This window comes from Poeciliopsis prolifica, unplaced genomic scaffold, assembly GCF_027474105.1.
Source record: "Poeciliopsis prolifica strain line A6 unplaced genomic scaffold, Auburn_PproV2 SCAFFOLD013, whole genome shotgun sequence".
NCBI lineage: Eukaryota > Metazoa > Chordata > Actinopteri > Cyprinodontiformes > Poeciliidae > Poeciliopsis > Poeciliopsis prolifica.
Genome location: NW_026562388.1, coordinates 3,301,659 through 3,314,443, shown reverse-complemented (window position 1 = coordinate 3,314,443; position 12,785 = coordinate 3,301,659). Strand labels below are relative to the sequence as shown.

At 42.0% G+C, this 12,785-nt stretch overlaps 1 protein-coding gene across 1 annotated transcript; it reads left to right on the top strand.

The window, feature by feature from the left end:
• The first annotated feature begins 531 nt into the window (after positions 1-531).
• On the top strand, positions 532-12,482 carry LOC129365397 (microtubule-associated protein 1S-like). The gene is made up of 10 exons (XM_055038579.1): positions 532-901; positions 1,924-2,019; positions 3,596-3,678; positions 4,234-4,371; positions 4,815-5,319; positions 6,129-6,215; positions 6,298-8,717; positions 9,204-9,345; positions 9,439-9,656; positions 9,741-12,482. Exons 1-10 carry the CDS (start codon positions 748-750, stop codon positions 9,894-9,896), a joined length of 3,999 nt encoding a protein of 1,332 aa, XP_054894554.1. The 5' UTR covers positions 532-747; the 3' UTR covers positions 9,897-12,482.
• Positions 12,483-12,785: the final 303 nt, after the last annotated feature.

The following is a 12,785-nucleotide window of genomic DNA, read 5'->3' as shown; positions in this document are numbered from 1 at the left end:
CCCACCTGTTGACCTAATCCGTTAAGTCCACTTGTTTATGACCCTTGATCACACCACTTGGTGTGTATATATTCACCACAATTAAAATGAAATGTTCACATAAATAGACTATGAGTAAATTGATAAGGACAAATTGTGTAGAAACAGTAAATCTGTACAGTTAGGGTATGAAAGGGCTGCAATTGTGACTGGTGAAGTGATGAATGTAAAATATGATAAGACGTCAGTGCCCTGTTTCTTTTCATGTGCCCATTTTGATTTTCAGGTTAAAAAAAACAGTTATATATGTTTGAATGTGTGAAAAAAAAACTTTCTGACGCCATTTTCTCCTGATTTAGTCCATCATTGTGGAACATAAAGCTTACAGCCAGTTTACAAATACATTTGTAAGAGTCAAGAACAATAAACTAACTTTCAAAAATCAAGGAGACGTGTTTATTTTTGCACATGTGACACAACAAATGGTATCACGTCATGGAAATGCAGTGTTATAAAGAGGTTGATCTTTTGTCTTGAATATCGATAAAATAAAACGTATCAGTCGATACATTTCTCCCAAGCACGAGCTATAGAAGATAAATAACGCGGTGCTAAAATTTCGGAGGTCTAAACGTGGAAAAAAAAAAAGAAGAAAAAAAGCCATTGATTTATGAAGCATCCACAGCAGCATTCCAGCACAAGAGCCGTCAGCTTCCTGTCATAACAGGCGCTGCGCCGTCTGCTGTCCTCAATGACATCACACCCAACATGGCGTCCGGCCGGGTGTTGGAGAGAGAGGTCCAGGAGGAGCCCAAGACCGCAACCCTGGACTTCTGCCCCCACAAATACTCCCTGCTGGCTGTCATCGGACGGACGGCCCGCCACAGACATACGGAGCACATCCGGGAGGAGATCGAGCGAGGTGGGTTGCAGGTATTTGTGTCACCGAAGCTCAATGCGTTTTTGTTCTTTTTTGTTTTTCTCCCTCCCCTTCTTTGTACGGTCTTTTTTTAAATGCAAGGAATAACACCAAATCTAGTTCCCCTTCCGTGGGGATGACAGCGGGACCTCTTTGCAGGGTTTCTGTAATTTCATCCACCCCGAGCACCGAGGATGCGTCATCTGGCGATCCGCCACCATCAGCATCCTCCTCTCCCCTCCGGGCGCGTTTTAATTAAAAGCAGTCAGGAGCGATGGGTTCGTGTTTCCTCGCCGTTATGTAAGGACGAGCTTTAGGGGGAAATGTAGCGGGGATATCCAGTGACCGACGTTTCATTAACCGTTTGTTGTCTTCATGCTCAGCATCATCTGTGAATGCAGCAGATTACGTCCCGTTTACTGCTCGCTTACTGACGCATCTGGATGAGAAACGCGCTGGAAGCTGGAAATAAATGATGGCTGAGAGCCACTTTGGACTTTAACTGGGCCAATTAACATTTTATAACATTTCAGATGAAAGCAGCTGTCTCTAAGCTATCAATTGGATTTAGAAAGCCTCAACAGTTTATTATATCTTTAATGCATTTTTTTTTCACTTGGCAATTATTTTGACACAATGCATTACATTTTAAATGTATAATCCTTTAAAGACTTTTTAATTTTTTTTATTTTATGAAAAGCACAAATTTATCTGTGAGAGTTTTGGAATCTGCCAGTTTACTCTTCATTACAGTAGAGTTGTAAGTTGAAATTGTAATTCTTTTGGTATATTTTATAAAAATACATTTTTCCCACAATAATCCCATTATCTTTTGTGACCATTTTAGCCCTTAAAAAGAATGTAGTAGTTGCACTGTGAAACAAAAAAACGTCTCTAATTTGTGATTTTCCTGTATATATACAGTAAAATTGTGGCAACCACAGCTGCTGGTATTTTACTGGAAATTAGAAAGTTGTTTTTTTTTTTTTTTAGTATGTGTCAACTTATTTTTTGTATGCCTTCAGGTATTCGGTCATGGGACGTGGACCTAAAATCCTGCAACCTGGATCTCTTTCTGCAAGAGTTCCTCTCCCATCACACGGCGTCTTTTAAAGGTGCAGGTAAGACGCTTTTCTTGAACAACAAATCAGGTCCAAATGCACTCAAAGTGTTGGTCGGGCACCAGCTCAGCCACTTCAGGAAGGAAGGAAGGAAGGAAAGTGAGAAGCAGCTTTACCAATTGTTAGACGTGGGTGTAACCTCAGGATGGAAAACAATGAACCTGCAACCAGTTGTGCAAACACGTAATCTGTTGCACGTTAACATGCGCAGTCACGAGCAGCTGATTGCTTGCAGTGGACGTTGTTGTGAATAGACTTTTGTTTTTCAGAGTTGTGCCCATCTTCGGGAAAAATGCAGCAAACGGAAAGTGCAAGGATTGCATTGCTGGAAATGCGTTCTCTGACTTTCTTGCCAAACGTTGGATGAGAGGATCAATAAGGCTCTCATGCGTTTACTGTAAATATGTAGCTGAATCCAGCAGCTTTGTTGCTCTGAAATAAAGGCTGGTGGAAATGCTTCTTTAGCTTTGTTTACACTCCAGAAATGAGCCGGAGTCATGCAAAGAGAAGTGCATGTTAATACAGGATATAAATGGTTTCCTTTTATCAGTAAATTTATGGAAAAAATGCAAAATAAACCAGAGATTCATGGGTATGATGTTATTTTCCATGGAGAAGTTAGTAAAGAAACACACACTGTCTGCCTGGTCTGCAGTGTATTCTGAAAAGAAAGTAGGGAGACTAACTTTTAAAAAAGAGAAGCAACCAAAAAACAGAACAAAAAAGAAAAACAATTTTCAGCAGATTTAGAGGACATGTGGAAAGGATGTCCAACGGAAACAAGAAAAGTCCAAAAATGGCATCTTCCTCATATAGATCATCTGCTCTGTGCCAAATTTAAAGGTTTAACACCTAAAATATAATTTTATTTGTGAGGATTTTTTTTTTCTTGCAAGTAACTAAATATATATATAAAAAATTAGAGTGTGTAAAGTTGTTTTTACTTTACGTAAATGCAACTTTGGCTTGTTTTTACGTACAGAACAGTGCAGTGAAAAGAAGAATGCCTTTCCTCTGAAATGGAAACAAAAGTCTTCTGGACTGGAAATGAGTGAAGGCTTTTAAATAATCCAAAGGAAGAACATCTACTGATCAAGAACACTTTACATGATCACAGGAAATCTGACTGCTCAGAAACAAAACACTGATGACTCAAATCTCCTGCACATGTCTCTTTATCTGGACAGCGCCATGAAACATCACGGTGGCACAAGATCAAAAAAAGGGACGTGTTCCTGATAAAGCCAGGATTTTCGTGCCAAACTCAGACTTCAGAGGGTGAGCCAGTTCCCTTCAGACTGGATTTCCTCTGCTGGCACACCGTCTGCAGACAGCCATCTGACTCAGCTGTTCTCGTCCTCTTCCTTCCCCTTGTTCTGTTTCAATCACCCGTCTGATTATCACAAATCACTTTCTCTTTGACTTTTTTTTTTCCAGCTCTTTGCTCAGATCTATCGCTGTGTTTCCCAGCGCTCTGACTCTCGTGTTTCTCTCTCTGTGTCCTTCTCTGTTTGCTTGTGTTCTCATTCTCTCATTCTCATTCTCTCATTTTCTCTCTCTCTCTCTGGCTCCCCAGGACAGAAGTGTCTTCGCCACTGTACCAAAGTGTTGGACACACAAGTGCTGATCAGTCCATCTCAGGAACTGGCTCATTCAGAGGTAAAAAAAAAAAAGTCCTATGTCGATTGAAAGCTCAGGATTCGGTCTGAAATGGAGCAGGACTGCTGTCTTTACATTATGAAGGATAGCCAGTGAATGACACGTGTATCCATTTCTGACTGATGCGTTTTGAAATGAGCATGTGGATTTAGTTCCCAAGGTCTTTAGAACAGAAACAAATCCTAGATCAGAGGCGTCAAACTCCAGGCCTCGAGGGTCGGTGTCCAGCAACTTTTAGATGTGAATCTGCTGCACCACACCTGCATAGAATAATTAGGTCATTAAGGCTGTGGAGAACTGATCTACACAAGAAGGAGGATTTTAAGCCATTTCATTTCAGTGTTTTGTACCTGTGGCACATCTAAAAACTGCAGGACAGCGGCCCTAGAGGACTGGAGTTTGCTCTAAACTGACCTAGAGTATTTGTTGCAGAAAAGGCCAATCAACTCTACATTTTTCTAAATTTTTCCGTTTTCACACAAAGTTTTGGTGTGAAAACTGTGCACTCTTTTATGTACGAGGCCCCATATTTTTCCCTCTCTGTTTCCCTGTCAGGTGTTCGCCCTGCTGTCCAGAGCGTCTGCTCATAAGCTGCTGATCTTGGCTGGCCTGAGTGTGGAGGAAAGCGGAGAGCTGCTGTTTCACAGAGGACACTTTTCTCCTGACCGCCTCAGACGATTAATAACAGAGCAGGTGCAGCGTCACAATCCCTCTGCACTTTTCCTAAGTGTTTCACTAAGGGGACGTAAGATGCCATTTACAAAAATTTGTCTGCCAAACTGTGCCTTTTAAACGTAGCGAGGGGGTAAATAAACCAAATATTTGTATCTTGTTAATTTTCCTGACATTCTTTGCATGACAATAATACTTTTTTATATTTTTTGGACATAAAGCACAGGTGCAGGTTTGTGTATTTCTAATAATTTTTTCAAATACAAAGCTCCTGATATAAGCTCCTCAAGATGCTGATTGTCCACATTTCAAAAATAAGATTGGTGTGAACTCAAGAAAAGCATTTCATTGCAAGAAACCGATCAAATTTGGGCAGCTCCCGTTGTGATTTATTTGATTTTACTTTATTTATTTTTTTTCAAAAAGAAACATTGCATTTACACTAAAGAGCAGTCTTTCTTCAGTTCCCAGATCAGGAGAGCTCCACCTCCTGCCCCACCAAGATCAATTTGACCCTCAGTTGTCCCAACATTGGACACTGGAGAAAGATCCTCCTGAGAAATCCACCCCTGCAGGGTCCCCTGGCGCTGCGAATCAACCCCGTGGAGGTGCTGCCCGCCATGGAGTCTCTGGGGGAATTCACATCACTCATCTCTGGCGCCATCTGCCCCGCATCCGCCTTTGACCTGCTGCCACCTCCCACCACCTTGGGGTTCCTCAAGCTCTCCCGCCCCTGCTGCTACGTGTTCCCCGCCGGGCGTGGCGACTGCGCTTTCTTCGCGGTTAACGGGTTCACCATGCTGGTGGACGGAGGCTCGGACTCTCAGGCCTGTTTCTGGAAGCTGGTCCGCCACCTGGACAGAGTCGATGCGGTTCTGTTGACCCACGTGGGCACGGAGAACCTCCCCGGTGCCGTCTCCTTCCTTGAAAGGAAGGTGGCTGAGAAGGAGCTGAGCCATGATGTCAAAGGTACGAGAGCCTCGTCATTGTGAGGATTAAAGTACAGCGCTGCACAGAGGTTTGTTTTTGTCTTAAAAACAATTATTAAGTGCACAAATTTGAATATATTGTGCATTTTGTTTATAATTGACTCAATTTCCAAAGTATATAGGCGAGCTCACATATGTACACAGATCACCGCTAATGTTGCATAAAATGCTCCTTCGCTCTTTTTGTGCTACTTCTCCAGCATCTTGCAGGTCATCATAGGATGCTTTAATGTTTGCTTGGATATTTCTAGACAATATGGGTCATGTGTTTGAAATGAAGATAACTGAGTGTTCCAACAAATCAGCAATAAAATAAAGATAATAATAATAAAAAAAAAAGAAAAAACAGAAAGCAAAAGTGTTTTTTGGACATAAAAAAACAAGCTTTAAGCTTCTTGACTGGAACCAACTTCAGTCCTGCTGAAAATTATTCTGAATATTAGTAGAAGTGGGATCTCAAACCCACCAAATGAACACTGGGCAAAGATCCAGCCAGAATTTTACAAGATATTAATAATCGCTACCAAAAGTATGTAGTTTCTGAGGCATGTATGTGTACATTCAGATTAAATGCGCAATTATTTTTAACTTGTGCACCTAATTGGTATCTGTAAAGTGCATTCACGTTGTTTGAAGCATCATCATTTATCCCTAGAAGCAACGCCCCGAATGCTGAAAATGGATAAAACATTTATAATAATAATTGTATGTAAGCTTATGAATTGATCTGTACATGCTGTGTTGCATAATCCATATTTTAATTAATTTAATTAATTTCTGTTTGCACAGATGACTTGTCAAAGAGGCTTATCTCTCCAGAGCTAGGAGTTGTTTTCTTCAACGCCCCCTGCAGGTTGCAGGCGGAACAACATTCTCGTGAGTTGTGTAAATAAGCAAACTGCAGAATCTTTCTTAACAGAAAGCAAAGTAACAGGAGTTGTCAATCTTTCCCTTTAAGTTGCAGACAATGTGCTGAAGAGTACACAGCAGGCCGCCATAACTTTACAGCTCTTGAAGAAGTTAGACATCAGGCCACAGCCGCTGTTTCGGCCACAAGGAGCCCCCGTGAAGCCGCTCATCTTGTTTCAAAAGATGGGGGTGGGACAGCTGGATTTGTACATCCTCACACCAGGCAAGAGCAGCCAGGAATATGAGACGTTCCTACAGAACTGGCCTGACGGAGTCTCGTCACTGTCACAGAGTCTTCCTCTCACCGCGTTGGTCTCGGTCTCTGCCCTGCTCGTGTGGCATCCAGCGTGTCCTCAAGAGAAGGTGGTCCGAGTGCTGTTCCCGGGCGCAACTCCACAGGCAAAACTGCTGCAGGGCTTGGAGAAGCTCAAAGGATTGGACTTCCTTCAGAAGCCAACAGTAACTACCGGAGACCTCGAAAGACAGGGGGAGGACAGGAAGGCCAAGAGGACAGAGAGCTTGGACAGTGGCCGGTCAATAGGGAAGGAGGGAACAGCCAAGCAAGGGAAAGAACGAGGAGCTAAAGAAGAAGGAAAGGAATCATTGGGGAAAGAAAAGATAAAGACATTAAGTGGAACTAAAGATACTGATAAAGCTAAAATCAAGGAGGCGGGTATAAAACGTAAACCATCACTATCAGAGAAGAATACTTTAAAGAAAGGGTTAGGGAAGGATGGAAAAAAAGAGGAGAAGTCTGGTAATAAAGAGGACAGCAGTGTTAAAAGGACTGAGCAGATAAAAAGAGAGGGAGTCCCATCGAAAACCAAGAAGGACAATAAAGCGAAACCTAAAAAGGACGCAAGAAATGACAAAACAGGAGAGAAGAAATCTCAAAAGTCATCAGCAAATGAAGCAAACAATGTCAAGAAAGCTCATGTAAATAATAACGTAACAGAACAAAAACGAGGGTCTTTGTCTAAAATCCAAGAGCCAGATTGCCCTGGTACTGACGAACGAGACCACAAAAAGGAGACTGAAGCTGAGGAGAAGCAGTGCGGTTCCAAGGTGTCCACCCCGGAGGACATGACGGCTGATTTTCTCAAGCTCAAGGAGGAAAGCGAACTGGAAGTAGCCCAATTGGAAACTGCCGCCTTTTGTGAAGGTGCATGCAATAAGACTGGTGAAAGATTCATACAGGAAGTGGCAGATTTGGAAATAACAAAAGTAGAGGGTAGTGACAGTTTAGTGCAAAATATCCCAGGGAGGAGTAGGAAAGCAGCAGCAGCAGACAGCCAACGAAACCATCCAGATGAGTGTGTCAAATCTAGTAAACCTGCAAAGGTTGTAGGATTCCCATCTCCTTTGAACAAATCTTACAAAAATGATCACACAGTCCAGCAGGACACAACCCCAACCGAGTACACACTGCTGGACGGGGCTTTGAAGCACTCCCCTCCCTCGCGCTCCTCTCCGGAAAACCAGGCTCCCAACAGTCCTGAAGACGAGACAGTCGAGCCAGTGTCCCCTGACTCACGTCCCAACAGTGCAGGCCACACTCCCTATTGCCTGTCCCCAGACGACGTGTGGTGCAACAGAGCCACGCTGAACCGACTTCAGGCCCTCCATTCAGCCGAGGCAAATGGGTCATCTGGCCAAAGCGAGGAGGAGGTTTGCAAGACCAAAAGTGCTACTGAAAACCGCAAAGAGAAGCATCTAAGTTTTCTTTCTTTGGGCACATGTAAAGAGGGTTCTTCAGATCCCTCGCCGTCTGTCGCCACAACCACCACCACCACCACGCACTCGTTACCAGCGGAGGTGAGCTCGCCTCAGTCGACAGAAGTAGATGAATCTTTGTCAATGTCCTTTGAGCAGGGACCAAGCGCTGGAAGCCAGAGAGAAGGAGATGATAGTGTTTATCTCTCCCACTCTAATGGAGGGTTTTGTGTGGGAATGTCTTTGCCAATGAAGAAGCCTCCCAGATCTTTGGGTCAGAGTTCAGAGATGGGGCGACCCGCTGCACCGAACACTCTCCATTTTGACGCGTCGGCTCATGACGTTGACCTTTGTTTGGTTTCTCCTTGTGAGTTCAAGCATTTCAAACCCCCCGACTCGAGCTCGGGCACAAGTGAAGTCAGCGGCCCAAATCACGCCGGCAACAACAATAACAACCCAAAGGACAGGTCACCCAGTGAGTCAAATGCCCCCGTCTGCACAGAGGACTGCCCGTCCACCACAGCAGATGGGGTTTTGGATTCGGACTCTGATGATTCATGCAGTGACCCGTCCAACTCCCCCTGTAACCACGACATGAGTCAGACTTTGCCCCCGGATCCTCTGCCGGCCCCTGTCAGAGACAGTCCACCGCTGCCTCCCCATCCTGACACCTCCATGCCAGTTCCTCAGTCTGACTCTGAAGCTCACGGGAAGAGAGCAAAAAACGCTGCAACCCGGGGAAAGAAGTTCCCAGGGGTGAGTGTGTCACATTAGTGAAGTGGAAAATTTATTGGACAAAGTTGTGTATCTTCACAAGTGTCTCGTAAAAATATTCATATTTCTAATAATTTTTTTTTGGTCACATTACTACTGCAAATGTCAGTGTATTTCATTGAGATTATTTATGATAGAAAAACAAAAAGTAGAGGGCAAACAATGAAAAATGAGAAAAGCATGGCATTAATATGTAGCCAGCCTTTAAGAGTCAACACTTTGTAGAACCATTTTCATCCACCAGATTAGCACTCCTAGAAATGTTAATTTTTGGCATAAAGTTCCAAGTCTTGCAACAGATTCCCAATTTGATTTAGAAATTAAATTTGACAGGGTCATTTTAACAAAGGTGAGCCTCAGTTCCAGTGTCCATTATTGTACAGGTTTCCTGGGAACATCAGGAATATCCATAATCAAAGTTGGTTTCTCTCAGGCAGATCATTTCATCAGTAACCTTTTTGTCACCAGATTATCGATGCCCCCCAAAAACCAGGCTCAGGGAAAATCAAAACAGGGAGGGAAAGTGGAGCCACAAAAGGGAATCTCTCCAGCGCTCGAACGCTTTCCTCCAGCATTCGCTCGGCACCAGCAAAATCCTCACCAGCTCCTAGTATGTCACTTTGAACGGGACGCATCTTTATTACCACTACGAATAGGAATAACATTCTGACCTCCTTCTGTTTTCTCTTCTCCCTCCTGTCAGGCTCTAAGGCTCCCTCTGCTGGTGAAGTCAGTATTTATGTGGACTTGACTTATATTCCGTCTGGGGCCTCCTGTCCCACAGTCACTGTGGACTTCTTCAGGTGCGTCCGCTCCTCCTGCTACATCATCAGCGGAAACAGTCCGGAGCGAGAGGAACTAATGAGACAAACTCTGGATGCTCTGCTGGACGGCAAGGGATCCTGGCCAGAAATCATGCAGGTAAAAGTAACTTTAAAAATGAACATGGCTTTCTCTTAGTCGGAGAAGCCGCTAGGGAGAAGTTATCCGTCTCTTTGTGCCTAGGTGACGGTGATCCCCACCTTTGAGTCGGCGTCGATGCAGGAGTGGTACCAGCAAACCCTGGACAGGCAGCGGGAGCTGAACATCACTGTGTTGGGATCAAACAGCACGGTCGCCATGCAGGAAGAGACTTTTCCTGCCTGCAAGATCGAATTCTGAGATGCAGAATACGAGACAGCTGACGGATGGAAATTTCAATGTAAGATTAAAAACATGAGGACTGGGGGTTTGGTAGAAATAGAAACAGATGTTATGGGAATATGCCCCACACCCCTTTGCATGTAAGTCTACTTTATGGGATTTTTATTGCAGCTGAAAACTGAAGAAAAGGCTTATATTGACCAATGACCCTGTTCAAAACAGGAGAGGAGACTAAACCTACTGGAAAGGATGCATGTCGCTCTGCGCACACAGACGGTCTCGTGAAAGCTGTTGCTGTAGATTACAATGTGGAAACCTGCTTTACAGTTTGCAGCATCTGAAAGCATCTGAATCCACCCAAAAAAAAAAAAAATCCACCAAATTCAGATACATTCAAAAGGGTCCTAACAGTTTGCATTGTACATTGAAAAGGAACATTTAATCTTCAAGGAGTTCAGATGTATAGTTTGTGTCCAGGTGTTTGTTGTGTAAGCAGATGTAAGACGGGCTGTGCTGTGTTGTAGCTGCTTTTCAAAGTGTTTTGTCACTGCTGCCTTTTTACTGAGATCGCATTTAGAAGGAACCAGACTCTGATAAACGCGTTTCGAACCCCCAGGGTCACACACCAGCCAGTATCAATACCTTAATCCAAGGGGTTAGATGATTTTACTGATTGAGCAGCTTTGTCACAATTGTAAAAATTGAGAATTGTCCGACAATTGTATTCCAGTGAAAATTTCTATCGTCACCAAAAATTATATAGTTAATAAATTGCAAGCGTAAATAGGAAATAATTATGCATTATGTTTTAGAACATAAATTTTGCACAGTGCTGAGTCACACATGTGTGTTATGGTGATACTCGGAGCTTTATAGGCTGTAAATAAGAGCAGATGTGGTGAAAGTAATTCAACGCAGAACTGAAGGAACGATCAAGTGGAAAATGCCATTCATAACACTTTTATTTATTAGGCAGGTGTCTGGTTAGCCATTCATACATGTCTGCTTGCATGCATATTATTATTTTGTTGTCAAACTTTACATAAACCACATAATTTGGAACAACTGCTCTGGAAAATTAAAACAGTGTTCACTGTTGCCCCTAAATTGGACTAAAATGTTTTTTCTTGTGAAGTAGTTGTAACATGGCTACCTGCTCTCAATTATTGAACAATTCCTTTCAGAAAAAAATATTCAAAATGTGTAGGCACCAGCATACTGTTACATTAGCATTACTTGAATTTGAAAACATACACTTGCAACAGACCAGCTTAATCAGGAGAAGACACTTTTATTTCCCTGAGTCTAGTGATCTAAAACCAGCTGTGTAAAAATCATCTTATTTCGGGTTATTTTATTTATTTTAACAATCTTAGATCAAATATTAGCCAAAATGGATGCTTTATGGGTTGTAGGTGATTTGGAGAATGATGAATTAGCAAATGAACCTAAAGCGGCTGCTTGTGAATGGTGGGAGGAATAGAATATGGAAAGTTCACAAAGAAAATATCCGGTGATGTTCTAAATGCATTTTCTCATTTTTAATTCAGTTTTGCATCGCAATATGTTGGACGAAAGCAACAACAAAATGTCAAAAGTCTGATGAGATGTTAAATTATACTACAAATTTAACACACAGTCTATAACGCTCTATAAAACATAGTCTGTTTATGTTGACGTCATGACCAATTCGAATGACCTAGCCTGTGTTGTCTCACGAGTAGATAAAAGGCTAATGTTCAACAAGCATCAACTAAGATTATTATAGGCTGACACTAACATAATTGTATAACTTTTTTTCTAAGCATCTTACCATTTTATATTTTGATGCGTTGAAGAGGTTTGGCGAAGTTTGATCATGTTAAGAATAACTCACCGCCTTTTAGTCTGTGTTCGGTCCAATGTTTAGTTTAAAATATCCAACTTCTGTCCAACCCTCAACAACATGAGTCCAGTATTTGAAGAAATAACCCAGCAGTTATTGCCGTGTTTGTGTGTGAGTGTGGATATTCACTCCTACCCATAACGATGTGCCGGATTTCATTCGACCTTTTCTACATCGATTATTTTTAAGTTGTTCTCCTCTGAAAATCCTTACACTCAGTCCATGGATGTTATTGTGAGATGTGGTTTACTGTAATCTATGTGGCTATTTTACCTTTATTTTACACAAATAAGCATGTGACAGTTTCTAAATACCAAAGCATGAAGAATCAGAAAGACAGGTCATTTTTGCCTAAGAAACAAAATGCTGCCACCAAATACATAGAAGCATCACATTTTTTTAAATCAAGGTTCTCTAAATGATCTGATATGGGTTTTTTTCTACAAATGTAGATGCAATGAAAATACATCATCCTACGATTGTAATGATTTATGAGAAACTGAATTTTGAATTATGCATCTGTATCTCTGAATGTGTTTTATCCAATGATATTGTAATTAATCACCATGTCATTGCAAACTTTGTATGAACAGGATCTCAAAAACAAATATTTGAGTTTCTTCTTGGCCATCTTCCTGTACGTCCTGCATATGTAAAACACTTATTTTATGTTGTTTCTTTTTCATGATATTCATGAATAAAAAGAGCAAAGCACCGTGGGGAAGTGTAAAATGATCTTATGAATTAAAAAAAACAGCAACTCTGATTGTAAGTAGACGACAAAAGACAATGTCGGCAAGGATTTTGGTTGTAACATTAGTAGGAATGCAAGAATAAAACAAAAATATGCACAACCAAAATGTGTCTGGAGAATCATGTAAATGCAAACGTTTGAGCGACGAGGATCAGCGGGTGTTTCTGTTTTTCTCAGTCGCTTTGGTGCAAATTCAGTCTTGTTCAATCTCCAAATCCTTGTGTCACTTGAGCACGTCATAAAAGCATTTTCTTATGTATTTCAACAA